Source organism: Corticium candelabrum, chromosome 6 (assembly GCF_963422355.1).
Source record: "Corticium candelabrum chromosome 6, ooCorCand1.1, whole genome shotgun sequence".
NCBI classification, from domain to species: Eukaryota; Metazoa; Porifera; class Homoscleromorpha; order Homosclerophorida; family Plakinidae; genus Corticium; species Corticium candelabrum.
In genome coordinates, this window is record NC_085090.1 from 8192283 (window position 1) to 8214134 (window position 21852).

General features: G+C 43.6%; 2 protein-coding genes across 2 annotated transcripts; both read left to right on the top strand.

Moving 5' to 3' along the window:
• Positions 1–595: 595 nt before the first annotated feature.
• On the top strand, positions 596–12651 carry LOC134180951 (mucin-5AC-like). The gene is made up of 25 exons (XM_062648134.1): positions 596–909; positions 964–1158; positions 1246–3754; positions 3817–3911; positions 4511–4810; positions 5062–5290; positions 6048–6190; positions 6257–6382; positions 6449–6577; positions 6632–6754; positions 6825–6953; positions 7008–7136; positions 7193–7321; positions 7405–7539; positions 7594–7722; positions 7780–7908; positions 7967–8101; positions 8157–8285; positions 8342–8470; positions 8531–8665; positions 8729–10152; positions 10313–10494; positions 10570–10706; positions 10901–11051; positions 12376–12651. Exons 1-25 carry the CDS (start codon positions 636–638, stop codon positions 12479–12481), a joined length of 7431 nt encoding a protein of 2476 aa, XP_062504118.1. The 5' UTR covers positions 596–635; the 3' UTR covers positions 12482–12651.
• A 1041-nt stretch (positions 12652–13692) lies between these two features.
• Positions 13693–21420, top strand: LOC134181123 (deubiquitinating protein VCPIP1-like). The gene is made up of 5 exons (XM_062648331.1): positions 13693–14105; positions 16280–18890; positions 19730–19891; positions 20436–20510; positions 21080–21420. Exons 1-5 carry the CDS (start codon positions 13708–13710, stop codon positions 21173–21175), a joined length of 3342 nt encoding a protein of 1113 aa, XP_062504315.1. The 5' UTR covers positions 13693–13707; the 3' UTR covers positions 21176–21420.
• The last annotated feature ends 432 nt before the right edge of the window (positions 21421–21852 follow it).

The window sequence follows — 21852 nt, forward strand, 5'->3', positions numbered from 1 at the left end:
GTTATCTACTAACTGATACATCTAGCAAAATTTTTGCAACGCCATACCCATTTTATTTACCGAGGCAACTGCCTCGGCTGCCTCATGCCTAGTTACGCCACTGGACTTCCTACTTACTTGTATATCTTCTTATCACAGCTATCTACGTGTATTTACTTGAGATTAGTTTTTTATTAGTATTTATAGAGTATATTTGTGTGCCTGTGTGACAAGCAATAATAACAATATTTACATAAATTGTAGCCAGCTGTAAGAGAGAAGATGTAGCAAAAACATCTATGATCACGAACATGCGTGCATGCATGGTCAGATAATGCTCAGTCCAAGTCTAGAGGCTGCGGGTTTCAGCGTCTGGAAACCCTTTAAGATACGCCTCGGTCGTAATTGAAACGTTGCATTTTCGCCACTAAAAATTAATGAAGTCAACTTTCAACAAAAAATCTCGCTGTCGCTTTTCGTGATGTTCTACAGAGTCGGCCTGCTGGAAGTCTAGTATGTAGAGTGTAATCATACATAGCTCACGTGCTCGTTGGTCTGCATGTTCTCCTACGCTCTCTCTTCTTCATCAATTAATATCCCGGACTGGTCTAGCGACTGCCCGCTCGTTCTCTATCTCATCGATGTGATCGACACTGATGTATCTCTTGCAATGGCAGTTCACGTGTCTTACTCTTACCGTCTTGTGGAGCAAAACGGTGGCATTCGAAGTAACTCGAACAAGTACCACTTGTGATCGGGGAATGATACACGTAGACTGCATCGACTATTGCCCGCCAACGTGCCTTACTCCTACATATCCAGGAGGTTGTTTCGACAACTGTCTACCGGGATGTGATTGTCCACTAGACACTTGGTACGATGACGTAGCTAATTACTGCGTTGAAAAGGGATACTGCAAACGCCAAAGAGGTGATTAGCATACGTAGACATGCGATGCTACTTCTCTTTCGGTTGTTTGTTTAGGCTCTGACATTAGGCCATGGCCATGTAAGAATAACCTCGTTCCCGCAATTTGTGAAGACGACTGCCTTCCTACTTGTCAAGATCCTTTCTCGAATGGATGCAACACCAATTGTGTTAGTGGTTGTCAATGTCCAAAGCCACTTGTCTATGACTCAGCTACTGAGACTTGCTTTCCCGTGGACGAATGTCCAACAGGTGAGCTATAAATTTTCATTCACATACAATCTTGTCTTTTTCTCTCTCTTTATAGATTTCGCATGTTGTGTTTGTATGTGTGTATAGAATCACCAACGACAAATTCTTCTGAAGCTGGAGTTTTACCTACGACTGTGACAGCATTCTCTAGTCAATCGACCACATCACATTCATCTCATCGACCATCTTCAAGTGAAACAACACAACTTAATACTCCAACTGTTGCGTCTCGTTCTGATTTTAGTAACGTGAGCACTAGTCATACTACTGACAATGTTGTCACCACAGCAAGCAATAGAGTTTCAAAGACTGACACTTTGCCATCAACAGCAGAAAATAATATGACGTCATTAACTCCTTCTATAGATACTACCTTGACAACTAGAAAACAGAACACCTCAACACCATTGTCATACAACCAACGACCTAGTCAGGAGATAACAATTACTGTAAGTGGAAAACACACTACTGAAGTACCGATAAATGTGAATCAAACGAGTCATCCTGTACTAACAACAACAACAACAACAACAACAACAACAACAACAACAGAACAGACTAATTCACTAGCATCATCGTCATCTACTGAATCAACGACGGAAACAATCTCAGCTAGTTCACTGACACTATCTACTGCTACTGCAAAGACAAGTTTAGTAAACTCAACTTCACTAGCAACGTCTACTGCTGCTTCAACGACTAGTCCAAACCCAACGACGTCTATAAAGAAGACAGTCTCACTAGCAACATCTTTTCTTGCCACAACGTCTGGTTCAAATCCAGCAACAACTGCAGAACAGACGACTTCAAATGCTCCATCCACTGCTACTTCAACGCCTACTCTACTTGTTAGCACAACAACAACAAAGACAACTTCATTAGCATTATCTACTGCTGCCCCAACAAGTAGTCGAAATTTAACAACATCTGCAAAAGAATCAGTCACGACAGCATCAGAAATTGGTACAAACTTAGCAACAACTGCAGAACAGACGACTTCGTTACCAACAACTGGTGCTACTTCAACGGTTAGTTCAACTGTAACGACGACTGCAAAACAGAACACCTCACCATCTTTAGCTACAGTCGACTTAACGTCTAATCCAAATCCAACAACAGCTGCAGAGCAAACGACGTCACTAGCGCCATCCAATGCTGCCTCAAAAACTGCTACAAAACCATTTACATCTGCAAAGCAAACGACGTCACTAGCTCCATCTACGGCTTTTTCGACGACAGGTACAAATCCAACAACAGCTGCAGTAAAGACATCATCAGCTCCATCTACTGTTGCTTCAACAATTGAGGCAAGCCCAACAACAGCTAAGAAGACAATTTCACAAACACCATCTATGGCTACTCCTAACACTACTCCAAATCCAACTGTATATACAGCTAGAAAAGAAACAACTTTACCAGCTTCGTCTACTGCTGCTTCAACAACTAATCTAAATCCAACAACAGAGAAAACAAGTTCTCAAGCACCATCTATAACTACTCATACTCCTAGTTCAAATCCAACAACAACTGCAAAAACTACAACCTTACCAGTTTTATCTACTGCTGCTTCAACATCTAGTGTAAACTCAACCACATGTCATAAGAAGACAAGTTCGCAAGCACCATCTACAGCTACCTCTATTCCATATCCAACAACAGCTGCAAAAAGGACAACTTTACCATTTTCATTTACTTCTGCTTCAACAACTGATCTAAATCCAACGACAAAGACTAAAGCACCATCTACAACTACTTATACTTTTAGTTCAAATCCAACGGCAACTGCAAAAAAGACAACTTTACCATTTTCATCTGCTGCTGCTTCAACAACTGATCTAAATCCAACAACAGAGATAACAAGTTCTCAAGCACCATCTATAACTACTTATACTGTTAGTTCAAATCCAACGGTAGCTGCAAAAACGACAACTTTACCAGTTTCATCTACTGCTGCTTTAACAACTCGTCTAAACCCAACAACATCTACTAAGAAGACAAGTTCGCGAGCATCATCTACTACTACCTCTAGTCCATATCCAGCGACAGCTGCAAAAAGGACAATTTCACCATCTGCGTCTACTGCTGCTTCAACAACTGGTCAAAATCCAACGACGAGTGAAGCACATACAATCTCTTTGGCGCCCACTACGTCCGTCTCAATTACTCGTAAAAACTCAGTGGAAACCACAAAAATGACAATTTCATCAAAACAATCAACGTTTGTACAAACCTCAAGTCAAATACCAACAACTGTTGGCAATAAGGGAACTATTTCTTCAGCTACCAAACCCACAAATTCAAAATCAAGAACAACTAGAAACCAAAGGCCACCAACATCATCAACAGGTAAACAACAAAACACTTTAGCGTCAAAAGAAAGCAGTTTTACAGTATCAAAAACAGAAAATGTTCATGCCACTTCTTCGTTCATATCAGATTATACACAAGGAACTAGCCCTACAAGTCTCTCTGGAATAAGTACAGCAGCAGTTGCAGGCATAGTTACAGCTGCAGCAGCAGGTGCAGTGATTTGTGTGTTCTTAGGATATTTGTTCTTCAGAAGAAGAAGAAACAGGAGACATCGATACTCAGTACTGTAAGCTTCACTTTCTATTGTATTTCTAAGCATGTAAATACAATAACTTGAATTGTATCTAGAGATGACCGGGTGAGCTTTATAAATTCGGTACACGACGCATTCCAGCTGGAAGCAACACACTTCGAGCGCCATGACTTAGAAGACGAATTTCAAAATGACTAACTTGTGGTATATTTACGTTACATGAAATTGTATACAGCGGGCTGCATCAATTGATTAGCAATAACCAATGTACTATACCCCAAAATTGACGCCAATATTGCCATACAATTATTTTTTGAATATTACGTCAATGTTTTTCTATTGTCGCAATAAATTTGTAATTATTTTGTGCTCATCATTTAGTCTTTAATCTGCAAGATTTTAGACAATCAGTAAACGTATATATATAGATTGTACCAATAATTTGTGACAAATATGGTTAACTTGCTATTATAATATTATGATAAATACGTTACACAATCAAATGGTTTAGCAATTTACTAGTTGGCAACTACCGATTGACCCAGGATAGCAATACATGATGACACATGCATGCACGGCAACATCTTTGAGCTACAGTGGATACTCGTGTTGTTTGAAATGGCAAAGTTGGTTGTCGCATGACCAAATTAATTAGTCTAGTCTTCTGTCGACCCTTACTTATCTAGAGAATTAGTCTATTTCAGTAGTCACGTGCAAGTGTTGCAATTTGTTGTTAGGATTGGTTTGATGTATGTCACAGAGTGTCGCTCGCTCTACAGTCGTGAGTAGGTCATCAACCAAGTCACGACTCATGTTCACGTGATCTCAATCCTCCACGCTTTGTATCTCGTCCCTCCGACTTCTTGCAACACTGCGGTATAACAAGCTCGCTCTCTATTATGAGACTCACAATCTTCATTGCAACTGCGTTTCTGCTCGTCTCTACGAGCGCGTTTCCGTCCGGTGCTCCGAGCTTCATCTGTGACACGATGGTGCCACTCCACGGTGTCTCGCCTCACGCTGGAAATGGAGGCTACAACGTGACTATCAACGGTGGAAGCTCTTTCATGCCTGGCAAAGCAAACATTGGTACACAGAGATTTTAGTTAGTGATCAACTGCGTAGGCGTAGAAAGTTGTCGAGGTATAGGAGGCCAAACATTGCGATCTTGTGCAACTTAAATTGCATTTGCGAGTCATCCTGTAATTACGGCAGGAAAGTTATTGGGGGGGGGGGGGGGGGGAGGAGAGAATGTGGCTTTTTACCCTCACATATGAAGTACATGACATTGCAATTATTGTCTAGATACTAATTGCCTTGTGTTGGTAACTCTTGTCTAGTCAAACTGGCTGGGGTCACAGCATTCAAAGGATTTTTGATCCGATTCTCTACCAGTGCGACGTCGGCGACTGCAACGGCAAATGTAGGCAGTTGGGGGACTGAGATGCCGTCTAATGCTAAAGTTGACTGCGTAGACAAGTCAGGAGTGACCCACACGGACAACAAACCTAAATTGTCGATGACGTTTCAATGGATGGCTCCAGAGAAGGCTGAAACCGTGTATTTCCAGTAAGAGTTTCAGTACAGGCGAGATCTAGTCTATATAGTAAAGTGTGTTGTGGTGTGTAGTTACACAGTAGTGCAAGCCTTTCCAACCTTCTACACAAACCAGGTGGCCACGGCATCGGCTAAAACAGCAAACTAACCGTCGTTTGTGACTATATTGCTCCTTTTTTGTGCATTTATGTGTTTTTAAGATTATTGGAATGCAACTGTCTCTTTCATGTTTTTGACGTATTTAATTTTTTTAGTTTTATTTTTTTCTACTATGGAGACCGGTTGTCGCAGATGTAACGGTAAAATTGTACGCTTCAACTGCCTTGCATCTAGACCTTCGATTAGAAAAACATCACGTGCAACATCTACTCTCGTCTCTGAGAGTGACCCTTGTTACTCATTTGTATGCACGCTGATGTACATCTCCCACTTTAAATAAACCTTGCAGTAGACTTTATTGCTTTCTTAGCGTTTCTAGTTGGTATCGAATCGCGTTTTTAGATAATTAAACATGTAAATGAATAGATTGTTAGACAGGAAAACGTTTTGATTGAGTGTCACAGAGTTAATTAATGCGTATAAAAGCGCGTTTCTCATACACTCGTGTCTTCATGCAAATCGCATGTTGCGTGCCTTTCATCGTGCACGTCATAACTATTTAGGAAGAGAGCGCGTAACGGGACAGCTGCGCTGTGCATGAGTCAGAGAGCTTTCTCTTGGAAACGAATCTCGTTCTAGATTATCTGATGCTTGTCGCCATCTTCCTCAGCCTCAGCGCGCTATTGCTGCCGGGCGTGCGCTCTTTTACTGGTCCACCTGTGCCTGATTGTGCTGACACTTCATATGGTTGCTGTCCTGATAGAGTAACTGCGGCTGCAGGTCCGAATGCTAAAGGATGTCCATCTTTTCCAGGTTTGTGAGTTGCTTTTAGGGATCAATATGAGTAGACAGCATACACACATTCCTATCGTCTTCTAGCATCTGGTTCTGGCTTTGCTACCCGTCCACCTTTGATTGGAGGTTGTGCTGGTACTCGTTACGGTTGCTGTCCTGATGGAGTAACTGCTGCTGGTCCGAATACTGAAGGATGTCCATCTTCTTCAGGTTTGTGAATTGCTCATAAGGATTGCTATGCGTATACACCATACACAAATTTCTATTTTCGTTTAGCATCTGGTTCTGGGTTTGCTACCCGTTCCCCTTTGATTGGAGGTTGTGCTGGTACTCGTTACGGTTGCTGTCCTGATGGCGTAACTGCAGCTCGTGGACCCAACCAGCTAGGATGTCAATCTACTTCAGGCAAGTTGCTGTATAACATTTGAGAGATTGCTTGATATTTAATATTTTTTCTAGGATCTGGCTCTGTGCCTGCAACTGGTCCACCTGTACCTGATTGTGCCTACACTCCATATGGTTGCTGTCCTGATGGAGTAACACCTGCTGGACCAACTTTTAGACAATGTCCATCTTTTTCAGGTATGTAAATGTCTTGTTGGGATCAAAATCAATATAAATTATGTAGATAACCCCATTTTTCGTCGTTTAGCATCTGGCTCTGGCTTTGCTACCCGTCCACCTCTGATTGGAGGTTGTGCTGGTACTCGGTACGGTTGTTGTCCTGACGGTGTAACCGCAGCTCGTGGAAACAACCAGCTAGGATGTCAATCTGCTTCAGGCAATCTGACGACTTAAGTAAAACTTACATCTGCATGACATTCCGTTTCTTTAGGATCTGGGTCCGGTCACGCTACTCATCCACCTCTGATTGGAGGTTGTGCTGGTACTCGTTACGGTTGTTGTCCTGACGGTGTAACTGCAGCTCGTGGAAACAATCAGCTAGGATGTCAATTCGCTTCAGGCAATCTGACGATTTTCAAGTGAGACTTACATCTGCATGACATTCTGTTTCTTTAGGATCTGGCTCTGGTTTCGCTACTCGTCCGCCTCTGATTGGAGGTTGCGCTGGAACTCGTTTCGGTTGTTGCCCTGATGGAGAAACAGCAGCCGCTGGAAGAGACTTTTTCGGATGCCCGTTCCCTTCAGGTTTGGCTCTACTCTATTGTCACTTCACTACTTCACTCTATGGTCACTTCATTTTATCAACAATTTTTGTGCATTTTGCGTAGGATCTGCTTTTGAATCTGGCTCTGCAACCAGTCCGCCTATTATTGGTGGTTGTAGAGGCACTCGGTACGGTTGCTGTCCTGATGGAGTGACTGCAGCTCGTGGACCCAACCAGCTAGGATGTCAATCTGCTTCAGGCAATCTGACGACTTAAGTAAGACTTACATCTGCATGACATTCCGTTTCTTTAGGATCTGGGTCCGGTTACGCTACTCGTCCACCTCTAATTGGAGGTTGTGCTGGTACTCGTTACGGATGTTGTCCTGACGGTGTAACTGCAGCTCGTGGAAACAATCAGCTAGGATGTCAATCTGCTTCAGGCAATCTGACAACCTAAAGTGAGAGACTTACATCTGCATGACATTCCGTTTCTTTAGAATCTGGCTCTGGTTTCGCTACTCGTCCACCTCTGATTGGAGGTTGCGCTGGAACTCGTTTCGGTTGTTGCCCTGATGGAGAAACAGCAGCCGCTGGAATAAACTTTTTCGGATGCCCGTTCCCTTCAGGTTTTGCTACTTTAGCGTCACTTAAGTCTATCAACAATTTTTGGTGCATTTTGCGTAGGATCTGGCTTTGAATCTGGCTCTGCAACCGGTCCGCCTATTATTGGTGGTTGCAGAGGCACTCGCTATGGTTGTTGTCCTGATGGTGTAACAGCAGCTCGTGGAATAAACCAGCTAGGATGTCAATCCGCTTCAGGCAATCTGACGACTTAAAGTGAGACTTACATCTGCATGACATTTTGTTTCTTTAGGATCTGGGTCCGGTTACGCTACTCGTCCACCTCTGATTGGAGGTTGTGCTGGTACTCGGTACGGTTGTTGTCCTGACGGTGTAACTGCGGCTCGTGGAAACAACCAGCTAGGATGTCAATCTGCTTCAGGTAATCTGAAGACTTAAAGTGGAGACTTACATCTGCCTGACAATCCGTTCCTCTAGGATCTGGCTCCGGTTTCGCTACTCGTCCGCCTCTGATTGGAGGTTGCGCTGGAACTCGTTTTGGTTGTTGCCCCGATGGAGAAACAGCAGCCGCTGGAACAGGCTTTTTCGGATGCCCGTTCCCTTCAGGTTTGGATCTACTTTATTGTCACTTAATTTTATCAATAATTTTTGGTGCATTTGGCGTAGGATCCGGTTTTGAATCTGGCTCTGCAACCGGTCCGCCTATTATTGGTGGTTGTAGAGGCACTCAGTACGGATGCTGTCCTGATGGAGTGACTGCAGCTGCTGGAGCCAACTATCTAGGGTGTTCGTCTGTGACGGGTACTGCATGTGACAAGCATGCATATTGGTGGCATTGATTGTCTCATTTTATTGATTGTGCAGAGTCTGGTTCCGGCTCAGGATTTATGACAAACCCTCCAGTAATTGGAGGTTGTGCGGGAACGCGCTACGGCTGCTGCATAGACGGAATAACTCCTGCACTGGGCTTTAACTTTACGGGTTGTGACTCAGCTTCAAGCGGATCCGGAACAATCTCTGAAATCCCAACTGACTTTCCCTCAACTCACCCAACTGTTTTCTCTGAATCTGTTACCGTAAAAACACAAACAACATTTCCACAAACGACGGAAGCAACAGGATCAACTATCCCAGCTAATAGTGCCGCTTCGGCAAGCCCCACCAGAAAACAAAGAGAAGCAACAAGTCAAACTCCTACAGCTACAGCTGTAGAAGCTACAACAGAAGAGACAATTCAAACACAAGAAACAGTCACGACAGCAGCTGCAACGGTCAGTGGTGGTACTACCAAACGTGCTGCAACAAGAGTAGCAACAGTTGGAGCTACTACAAAGTCAGATGAGATCACAACCCAATCCGTTGCTGCCACGACGAAGTCAACTGTACAACAACCTACTAGACGTACAGCAAGAACAACAACAGAACCTCGTGCCACAACCAGAGAAGGAAGAACCAGAGCCTCAAAAACAGGCACTGTTAGTACAAAGTCTACAGCTGCAATCACGACTAAGCCAACAGCAATTATTACCACAAAGAGCGCCATAAGTCCAGCAATCACTAGAGAAGCAACAAGAAAGGGAATAAGAACTACGAATGCAGTCACTAACGCAAAAGAGACAGAAGGCAGTAGAACAAGAGCTACTGCTGCTACCACAGGATCGCCTGTTGTTGTTACCACATCTAGAATGTCAACAAAGAGAGCCACGCGTGCGACGAGAGCAGAAAGTACAACTCAAGTTTTGTCAAAATCGACAAGCAAACAACAATCCACAAGCAAACAACAGCCCACAAGCAAACAACAATCCACAGTAATGACAGTAACTACTAAAACTACAACTCAAGTTGCGTCAAAATCGACAAGCAAAAAACAACCCACAAGCAAACAACAATCCACAGTAATGACGACAGCAAGAACTACAACGCAAGTTTCGTCAAAATTAACAAGCAAACGACAGCCTACAACTGCAAAACCTACCGACAAACAACCAGCAAGTAGCAAGCAAACAGCAACCATAAATACAACACAAAGATCGGCATCCAGTAGCACGACAGTAGGGAGTAGAACATCTCCCTCATCTGCAGCCAGTTCTCAAGTAACAAGGGCAAGCACTACAAACGCAGCAAACACTCAGACTTCAGCATCGACCGTCTCACAGTCGGTCGCAGTTAGAAGTTCTTCGCAAGCATCCGTTTCGCAAACGGAAAGTGGTACGACAAACAGAATAACAAGAAAACAAACCGAAGCTACAGACAGACCGCAAAGGACTCGATCACCAATTGCAACCCCGGTATAGTATAGATACATATATACATACTTACATACATAATACACACATACATAGATACATACATACATAGATACATGCATACATAGATACATACTTACATACATTCCAAAATCATATCATCACAACTAAAGACGCACTAACACATTTTGTTTGTTTTTAGACTCGTTTTTCGGCCGAGGAAATTAGCAGCGCAGTTCAGATGGAAATAGACGGAAACGTCGACGAGTTTGATACAAGTCAGTTCGAGCAGTACATGTCAAACGTTTTAGGCTCGTACGTCATAGTGATAAGCATCACTCAAGTGTCTCAATCTCCCGCAAGACGACGCCTGCTTGCGTCGAGGTATACATAATAGCTAACACTAAAGCAAAAACGCGCCTATGCACAGAAATTGAAATTAGTTATGTGCTTTTCTAGGTTGTCGATTGTTTTCTTCCTAAGACATCAAAACGGTAACATTGTACAGCAAAACGACGCTCTCAATCTTATCAATGAGAATCAAGATCAAATCAGTCAACAGTATGCAAACTTCGAGGCGCGCTCTTACGCTTTCGGTAAGATTTCTAACTCAGATAAGACTGCAAGGTTAAATTGGTTGTTTGACAGTAACGCGCAAATCAATTTATGGCATAAACGTTAATATTAATAATAAAATTAATAATAAAATGCACTTATGCGCACTGATTTTTAAACATACAACTCCTGTAAACCAAGTAAGTTTATTTATGTGACTTGTGTTGTTTTCTAGCTCAACCGACTGAAGGCTCGGGTGGTAATCGCGGTCTAAGTGGAGGAGCGATTGCTGGGATTGTTATTTCTTTGCTGATTGTCGCTGGTGCAATTGTGATGGCGCTGTATTTCTACAAAAACCGACGAACGGGAGGCTATTCTCTTCCATCGTAATAATGCATAATACGATACAATACAATACAATACAATACAATACCATACCATACCATACCATACCATACCATACCATACCATACCATACCATACCATACCATACCATACCATACCACACCATACCACACCATACCATACCACACCAAACCACACCACACCACACCACACCACACCACACCACACCACACCACACCACACCACACCACACCACACCACACCACACCACACCACACCACACCACACCACACCACACCACACCACACCACACCACACCACACCACACCACACCACACCACACCACACCACACCACACCACACCACACCACACCACACCACACCACACCACACCACACCACACCACACCACACCACACCACACCACACCACACCACACCACACCACACCACACCACACCACACCACACCACACCACACCACACCACACCACACCACACCACACCACACCACACCACACCACACCACACCACATTACATTATACCACAAAACACCACACCATTCCACACTACAGCACACCACACCACACCTCACCACACCACACCACACCACACCACATTACATTACACCACAAAACACCACACCATTCCACACTACAGCACACCACACCACACCTCACCACACCACACCACACCACACCACATTACATTACACCACACCACATTACATTACACCACAAAACACCACACCATTCCACACTACAGCACACCACACCACACCTCACAACATCACATCACCCCACACCTTACGACACCACTCCACACCTCACGACACCACATCACATTACACGACAATACATCACACCATTTTACACCTCACCACACCACATTACTCCACACCACACCACTTCACACCACACCACACCACACCTCACCACACCACTCCACACTACACCACATCACACCACATTACACCACACCACATTACACCACACCACATTACTCCACGACACACCACTTCACACAACACAACACCACACCTCACCACACTACTCCACACTACACCACACCACACCACATTACACCACACCTCACCACACCGCACCACATCACAATACATCACACCATTCCACACCTCACCAAACCACATCACTCCACATCAAACCACATCACTCCACACCACACCACACCACAGTTTACCACACCACACCACTTTACACCACACCACACCACACCACTTCACACCACTCCACACAACACCTTCACACCACACCACACCACACCTCACCACACCACTCCACCCCACACCAAACCACACCACTTCACACCAAGCGTGTGCTTGATGCATTGTTGTTGTGTCGTTGTAGGGAATATGAGCACACACGCAGGCAATCAGAAACGCACTTTGCAAACCCGACATATGACGCGGTTCAGTCTACAGTAACAGTGAAGCCTCTTGAGGAAGCACAATAATATAGCGCTTGCATGCATACGCATTAGCGGCTAGATTAAAAATTATTGCCATGACGCAAATGCAGGCACGTGCTGGCGCACACGATTTTTTATGAAGTAACGATAGGCTATTGTGTTGACGGTTTTTTAACCAGATGCATGCAGTCATGCGGAAATTCTTTACAAATCGATTGCCTTTTGGTCGTTTGATTAAAACCTTAATTAATATGCCCAACATATAGTTGAAATTGTTTTGTACTGTATTGCTTTAATTATACTAATTATTAATATTATAAATAAATAAATAAATAATAAAATAAATAAATAAACTAATAAATAAATGAATAAATAAATAAATAATAAATAAATAATAAAATAAATAAATAAATAATAAAATAAATAATAATAAAATAAATTAAATAATTAATTAAAATCTATAATTTATAATATTTAATAAATTAATAAATAATAAATAATAAATAAATAATAAAATGAATTAAATAATTAATTAAAATATTTAAGTTTTAATATTTAATTAATCTCTATACGCGTCCTTCTTAGTCTCCACGTTTAAAAATAGTTAATTAATTTTTATACGGGTCCCGCTCAATCTGTCACTATAAGCAAGACTGCAACGAAACTGTCGTCTTCCCCAAGTCAGAAGCAAGCGTCGAAAGCCTCTATTGTAGAATTACTTAAAATTAATTATTAATTATAATATAATTAATTAATTATGGATGGTAATTAATTAATTAATTATTAATTATAACATAATTATAAATATATAAAAATTTAAAATTAATTAATTAATTATCAATTATAGTATAATTATAAACTATAGAATATAAAATATAAAATTAATTAATTAATTATCAATTATAGTATAATTATAAACTATAAAATATAAAATATAAAATTAATTAATTAATTATCAATTATAATATAATTATAAATATATAAAAATATAAAATTAATTAATTAATTATTAATTATAATGTAATTATAAACTATAAAATATAAAATATAAAATTAATTAATTAATTATTAATTATAATACAATTATAAATACATAAAATATAGAATATAAAATATATAAATTAATTATTATACACAACTAATTATATATATATTGACATAGTTTGATGTATTTTATATTTTTACATTTTATATTTTTAGAATGCCAACTTGCGCAACTAAACGGGTCACCAATCCTCATACGGGTCCTAATTTCCTGCCATTGCACCGCCATGAAGCGTCGCACAAGAGGCAAATATCTCAGCGGCACGTGTCCCAACGTTGACTGCAATGAGCCAATCGTCTTCCCAAAGTCGGAAGCAAGCGTCGAATGCCCCCATTGCGGCCAGAGATACGACCGCCGGTCATTCACGGATTTACGCGAAGACGTTGGAGTCTCAATGAACGCGTTGAGAACGCTCACGTCGCTTCTCTACGGGCGCATGCTCACGGAGACGCGCGCTGTGCGTAAGGCGTATGAGATGCAGAAGGTGAATGGAGTAGCGGGGTATGAGTGTAAGTTGCTGTCGCCGCTCTTGACGTCGAATGGCATGGACAAGGCGGGTGTGGCTGTGCCGCTCGCGCAGCTCAATCAGAAGGATGTGTTTGATTGTGCTGCGTTGTGTGACAGGTGAGGAGATTTTCCGGGTTCCGTGGGAATTTTGGTGTGTGCGTGTGTGTGTGTGTGCGTGCGGGCGTGCTTGCCTGTCTGTCTGTTTGTCTGTCTGTTTATCTGTCTGTGTCTTTGTCTGTCTGTCTGTGTCTTTGTGTGTCTGTCTGTGTCTTTGTGTGTCTGTCTGTCTTTCTGTATGCCTGTCTGTCTGTTTGTCTGTCTGTCTGTCTTTGTGTGTCTGTATTTGTGTTTGTCTGTCTGCCTTTCTGTCTGTCTTTGTGTGTCTGTATTGTGTCTGTCTGTCTGCCTTTCTGTCTGTCTGTCTTTGTGTGTCTGTTTGTGTGTCTGTCCGTGTGCCTGTTTGTCTGTCTTTGTGTGTCTGTTTGTGTGTCTGTCCGTGTGTCTGTTTGTCTGTCTGTGTGTTTGTCTTTCTGTCTGTCTGTCTCTTTTCATATATTTTCATAAATGAATGTTTTTACAACCAAAACTATTTTAAATGTTCCAGAGACCTAAGAGGGTCAATACACCTCACAAACTAATGTATGCAAAACTGAGTATGATAGTTCTTTACATTACTAGAGCTCATAGATAAAAGGCGTGATAGTTTGTCTGTCTGTCTGTCTGTCTGTCTGTCCATACATATATTTTCGAACATTGAACTGTTATACACCATTTAAGCAAAGCAACTGAAGACTATCCAAGCCAATAGGGCTTGGTTCTACCTACAACTATTTATGTTTATGTGGCTGTCTCTTGAAACAATCTTCTGTATTTTTCTGTCAATCACTCTAGCATTTGATTGTTGTAGACACACAGAAACACACAGATCTCCAGTTTGTCTTGAAGGTTGATGCATTTGGCTTTCCATCTTCGTCTCTTAATAGCTGTGACAGTTTCTTCAAATAGTCTTCAGCTTTCTCTCCCCAACAGCCAAAATGTTCGAAGACTATAGTACAATCAGGGCTCGAAAAATAGGTCGTCAAGTCGTCATTTGACAAGTTAAATTTTACAACTGACGACTAACGTTCTAGTCTACGTCGTTAAATGATGGCTAGAGCAAACCAACGCTAGTTTGTAATGGCTTTCTCGGTATGCAGACGGATAACTGTACTGTACTGAAACATGCGCCGCTTTGATGCTCACATTCGGACATTTGTCGTACAATGACATGTACGCGTAGTAAATACTGCCAGCAGCGCGGTACATTGACAAACTGCTCATATCCCGGATAACGAAACTGGGCGTGCAAGAGCCATCTCAGGATTCCGACAAAAGTAAAGGCATGAGTTTGTGACAAGGGAGCAGTGGAGACAATGGTTAATCCTGTAGGTTGAAATAGGTAGATATGATTTTAGTAGCAAGAAACGGACAACTTCCGCAATGTGATATGTGGAAGTCTGGTTGAAACTCCGCCTTGTTTTGGCAAAGAGAGGTGGTATGCGTTTAATCTCTAATTCGATAAGCTATTGTCTTCCTTGCCTCTAGCTCTGTAAAATCTAGCACGTCGTATTCATTGACTCAGCGGTAATGTGTGTGTCGGTTGCATGCCATTGTGGGAATACTGCGCTGTATACTTGCACTGCACTGAATTCTAGAAGGCCATACAAAATGGCGGCATACCACTAAACACCATGATTGATATCAACATCATGGCCTAGACTAAAATTTTTGACGACCTAAAATTTTGGAAACCTGTTGTAGTGGATAAACCTTCTATTTCATTACTCCAGGGATGGGTTAGTGCAATATCCAATTCAAGATCCACCCCCACCCCACCCCCAATGCTAAATCAAATACGACTGATGTCTGATCTGTCTTCAGAATTGACATACCTTCCTTTGTGTTCTTTTATGTGTTGTAATTGCAGTTGACCCAAACAGTCTGACCATGCTGAAACCATGTTGTTATGGCTGATTACCGGGCTGCCCGAGTCTTACATTTTATAGGTGGTATCCATCTGAGTCTAATTCTGTCTGTTTGTCTGTCTGTCTATCTATTTGTCTGTCTGTCTGTCTGTTTGCCTGTCTGTCTGTCTGTTTGCCTGTCTGTCTGTCTATTTGTCTGTCTGTCTGTCTGTTTGTCTGTCTGTATGTCTGTCTGTGTTTAGTCTCTGGGGTCAGCCAAATGCACATATAATACAAAACATTTATCGTATACTAACTCATTGCTAACAACATCGTCATGTCGTCTAGGACTTTCATGATAGAAGAGGATCTACTCGACAAGGTCGGATACGGTTGTGACGTCTCGGGTGCCGCATCATACCTCAAGGGCATTCTGGGTGCCATCAAGGAAGCAAACGATGGCGAGGACCGACTCGTACCCATCCACGTCGATGGTGACGGCCACTGCCTTGTTCACGCCGTCTCCCGTTGCCTCGTTGGCCGGGAACTCTTCTGGCACGCACTGCGAACGAACATGCGCGATCATCTAGTCTCGAACCTCGACCGTTACCAGGCAGCTCTACAAGACTTCGGCGTCGGAATTGATTGGGAGGAGATCATAGCCGAAGCGGACGCCGACTACCGGCCGGCACACGGCGAAGCCCATGGCCTCGGCAACATTCACATCTTTGCGTTGGCCAACGTTCTTCGTCGCCCGATTATTCTCTTAGACGGCGCCGAAGGAATGCAGTCGTCAGGTGACTACTCGGCGACATTCCTACCCTCGCTTTACAAGCCGGACGACTGCCAAGGAAAGAAGGGTGGAGAGTTGAATAGCCCGATTGTTATCGCGTGGAGCAGTCTAGGTAGGAATCATTTCATACCGATTGTTGCTGTGAAATCGCGAGCTCCCGCTTTCCTTCCAAAGTTGCTACTGCCTGACGTGTGGGGAGGCTTCGATCAGCAGTTATTGAGCGAGTACGTGACGTTTGACAACGAGGGCCGATGTGCGATCGGAGGGGGGAAAGCGTTGAGCGACTCGTATCTACAGAAGTTGATCCATGCGATGAAGAGCCTCTTTACGGCGACAAACGGCGTGTCGTCTGTGATCGTTAGTGATGTTCAAGAGCAGGTTTTGAAAAAGAGGGGCGTGGCACACTTACAACTTGATGACGTCATTCAGATTACGAAGTCTGCTGTTGACGAGAAACGGTTGTTTCGATGCATCGACTGTAGTTCTCTCACCGAGATCAGCGATTGTGTGGACGAGATGCTTCTTCCCGGCGGCGAACTGTATGAGATCGCGAGGGATCGTTTCGGCGAGTTGGACCACAACATGGAGTTGTCGTTCCCGATGCATCACGTCGCGGCTCGATACGACAAACCGAAGGACCGACTGTTGGTCACGAAGCAGGACGCGTGTTGCTCGTTGTGTTCCTCCGAGGAGCTTCGAGTCGTGGCTCCAGACGGAACGACGCGATACAAGAACGGAGATCGGACAACAACACGACTCGAGAGCACCGGACGTAATCCGACTCAATGTTCGTGTGGGTTTAAACACTTCTGGAACGGCAACGAGTACGATTACTATCCGAGTGTTCTCCCTATCAAGATGGAGTGGCAGGGAGAGACGAAGGACGTATCAGTCTATTGGTTTGACGGCGAGCTTGATCCGAAACTGAACTCCAATGCATACCAACTTGCATCCGATCTCGTGAACGAGCACTTTCCGGGCGAGTTCGGTAGCGAGCGGCTTGTTCAGCAGGTCGTTGATATGATACTCAAGCTGACGAAGAAGAAGGCGGTTGCTCAAGCGAATCACGAGAAGTACGAACCGGAGAGGAAACCGGAAGGCAAACATACGGCAACGACATCTCGTCCGGTTTCGCCTCCTCCGACGTCGTCCGCATCGAAGATCATATTAACCGGAGAGAAGCACAAAACGATACACAAAGAGGAGCTGACGAGGAGCCAGAAGGAACGCGAAGTGAAGCAGAGAATTGAGAGAAACGCGGTGATAATGCAGAGCGCACGATCGGGACCGTCAGCGAAGACGTCGCCATCGAAGACGACCTCGACGGCATCGAGTGTGTCAAGCGTGTCGCAGCCGGCGGTGAAACAACCGAAAGAAACGACACGTACGAAGACCGTCAGTCAAGAGAAGAAACTACGGATCAGCTCATCGGATGGACGGACAGTTGAAATGACGTTTCCCTCGTCTGTCACCTTCAAGCAACTGATCGCCGCAATCCGACAGCAACTCGATGTCCCGACTGGAAAACTCAAGATTCGTTACGGATTCCCACCCAAAGAGCTACAATTCGATGATAAACTTGATGATCCGCTACCACTACAACACGGCGAGAAACTGTCGGTGGAAATACCGGAAGAACGTCAAGCGAAACAGAGGAAAACGAGTCGGGAAGGAGGAATGGAGCCGCTCGCATCGACAGCCAAGAAAACTCACCTCATCGATTCAGAAACAGCCGCCGCTGCGAAGAAACTAAAGAACGCGTTACTCATACTGATGAGTGAAATGATCCACGCGGGACACGACGTGTGGGGAATGGTCGAGACGATGCCGGAAGTTTTCGAGGAAGGAGGTCTGTTCTATGACAAAGTACGAGCCGATCTCCAAACGTTTGATCACGGACTGCACTGCAGGTTGGTGGGAATGAAAGGCAAGACGTTTGCTGTGAACTTGAGGACGCGGCCGCGGAGGTTGGATTTGTGTCTTGGGACAAAACACATTCGGATCGGATCGGGAGCGTCGACGGAAGAGAGTCAGTGCAGTGAGGACGGAGACGGGGAGAAGATGGCGGGGACGTTGAGTGGAGTCGTGAGGAGGAGGAGGGAGGCTGGAGAGGACCGGGAAGTGTTCTCAGGGGTTGGGCACTCGTTGAAGGAATCAGATGACGAGGTGAGTAGGATTGAGGACATGGTGATGTGTTGGTGGGAGCTCTTTTGTTGGCTATGTGTCTGTTTATCTAGTTTGTTTGTCTGTATTTTTGTCTGTCCACCTGTCTGTCCGTTCACCCCCATTTTTTCATTTATCCATCTGTCCACCCACCTGTCTGTTTGTCTGTCTGTCCATTTGTCTGTCTGCTTGCTTGCCTGTTTGTGTTTGTCTGTCTGTCCATTTGCTTGTCTGCTCACTTGTCTGTTTTGCCTGTCTGTCTGTTTATGTGTCTGTCAGTCTGTCTGTCTGTTTGTGTTAGTCTGTCTGTCTGTTTGTGTTTGCCTGTCTGTCCATTTGCTTGTCTGCTCGCTTGTCTGTTTTGCTTGTCTGTCTGTTTATGTGTCTACCTGTCTGTCTGTCTGTTTGTGTTTGTCTGTCTGCTCGCTTGCCAGTCTGTCTGTTTATGTGTCTGTCTGTCTGTTTGTGTTTGTCTGTCTGTTTGTCTGTCTATCCATTTGCTTGTCTTCTCGCTTGCCTGTTTTGCTTGTCTGTCTGTTTATGTGTCTGCCTGTGTGTCTGTCTGTTTGTGTTTGTCTGTCTGTCTGTTTGTGTTTGTTTATCCGTCTGTCCATCCGTCTGGGTCTGTCTGTCTGTCTGTCTCTCTCTCTGTCTGTCTGTCTCTCTCTCTGTCTGTCTGTGTCTGTTCATCTGTTTGTTTGCTTGTATGTCTGTCTATCTACATGTTTGTATTTGTGTATGTCTGTTGTATGTTTGTTTGGTCTCTTTGTGTGTGTTTATACTTACAAGTATGTCCATTAGTTTACTCACATGTCTGTCCTATATCTCTGATATCTATGTAGACTCATAGTCGTTTAAAGGATGAAAGAGACATTAGAGCTCAACTTGTCAAGATTATTGTCATCGAGACAAGCAAGTTAAACAAGGAGATACAAGAACTCAGAGAACGAGAAGAAGATCTTGACGAACGAATAGAGAGACTGGAACAAGATCAAGAGGACGATGTAAGCATAGCAATATTTGATACTTGGAAATTTGTGTGGCTTGAATCGTGTGTGTGTGTGTGTGTGTGTGTGTGTGTGTGTGTGTGTGTGTGTGTGTGTGTGTTTGTCTGTTGGTTTCTTTGTGTGTCTGTCTGTCTGTCTGTGTGCCTGTGTGTGTGTGTGTCTGTCTGTCTGTCTGTTTGTCTGTTTATATGTCTGTGTGTTCGTCCATCTGTCTGTCTGTCTGTCTGTCTATTGGTGTGTCCATGTGTGTGTGTGTGTGTGTGTGTGTGTGTGTGTGTGTGTGTGTGTGTCTGTTTGCCTGTCTCTGTTTGTCTATCTGTCTACCTGTTTGTCTGTGTGGTGTGTGTGTGTGTGTGTGTGTCCGTGTGTGTGTATGTCCGTGTGTTGTGTGTCTGTCTGTTTGTCTGTCTGTCTGTTTGTCTGTCTACTATGTTTGTGTCTGTCTATCTGTCTGTTTGCCTGTCTGTCTGCCAAAGGTATTTCATTATCACTCTTCGTATAAACTGTGATTATACATTGTTCAATACTCTGTTGTGTCTAGAGTGACGACGGTCCAACCGATAACGATCATATATTTCGCTTGAAGTCCGAGAGATATGACATACAAGCACAACTGGTGAGTACACATACACATACGCATACACATACATAGCATATACACATGTGATCAGACGTACGTACACATGCTACTGGTTGTCCCATGTTGGCAACACAGAATTTAGTGTGGAAATAGTATAATACATTACACATGCATGGATGGTACAGTAGGAAGTCACGTGACAATGGAACACACCAGGAACATACTCAACGGGACGTTGCAAAAACGGGTCTTTCAACGTTACTGGCTGTAGGTCGACGATTCTGAGCATGTGTGCTTGTTATACGGGGCACTTAGATGATGCAATTGTACCAACACTGACTGATGCACGAACGTGGCACTAGGAGCACGTGACTGTTACAAGGTCAAGGATGTTGTAGATGCAGTCAGTGTAGACATGAAATTCTCTGACATTACAGGCACTAAGTATTATGGTATGACGTCATACTACCTCAAAATCATGCTGACGTCACACACATTAATGACATGATGTAATGACTCACTCATGCATTAATTAATATGAGTATACATAATTAATATATTAATTGATTGAAAGGCTCACGAGCCGTTGACGTATTTCTGTATAGAAATTAAAGAGGCAAAAGGTGAAGGACCTTCAATCGCAGCAGTCGAGACTCACGCATGAAGTCGGAAGTCAAGACAGTCAAGATAGCAGCACATAACAGAGAGAAAGAGAGAATCCTGTCGTGTAGGAATTCATACGAAAAGTATATTTGATAATTTGGCTGTAAGTAGGACGTGTGTGTACGTGTGTTTGTCCTGTTGGATGTGTTGTGTGTCGCTGCTTCTGTACAGCTAATTGCGGTAGTTGGATTTTTATACGCGATCATGTGTGAGAGTTTTGTTAAGCAGGGATCCTCTGCTTGGCATGCGTTTGGCATGCGGAAATAGATTTACTTGTTGTGTTCTTGTTGGGGTTGTGTGTACGCAGGGCGCATATTGCGTCTCAACTTGATTGTACAATTACTGAATTGGACGGTGTTGTTTACGCTCATCCACTGGATTAAAATTTAGGTCTGTACGCGCGCGACACACACACTGACACACTGACACACACACACACACACACACACACACACTGACACACACACACACACACACACACACACACACACACACACACACTGACACACACACACACACACACACACACACACACACACACTGACACACACACACACACACACACACACACACACACACACACACACACACACACACTGACACACACACACACACACACACACACACACACACACACACACACACACATCATCATCATCATCATCATCCTCTAACACACACGCAAGAGTTTCATCTCACAAGACGTCACGTGAGG

Excerpts from the sequence above, each read along its gene's own strand:
- LOC134180951 (XM_062648134.1), top strand. The coding sequence starts at position 636 with ATGTATCTCTTGCAATGGCAGTTCACGTGTCTTACTCTTACCGTCTTG. Across the intron at positions 3,755-3,816 it reads AGACATCGATACTCAGTACT|AGATGACCGGGTGAGCTTTA; the intron begins GTAAGCTTCACT and ends AATTGTATCTAG. Across the intron at positions 7,137-7,192 it reads AGGATGTCAATTCGCTTCAG|GATCTGGCTCTGGTTTCGCT; the intron begins GCAATCTGACGA and ends CTGTTTCTTTAG.
- LOC134181123 (XM_062648331.1), top strand. The coding sequence starts at position 13,708 with ATGAAGCGTCGCACAAGAGGCAAATATCTCAGCGGCACGTGTCCCAAC. Across the intron at positions 19,892-20,435 it reads AACAAGATCAAGAGGACGAT|AGTGACGACGGTCCAACCGA; the intron begins GTAAGCATAGCA and ends TGTTGTGTCTAG. Across the intron at positions 20,511-21,079 it reads ATGACATACAAGCACAACTG|AAATTAAAGAGGCAAAAGGT; the intron begins GTGAGTACACAT and ends ATTTCTGTATAG.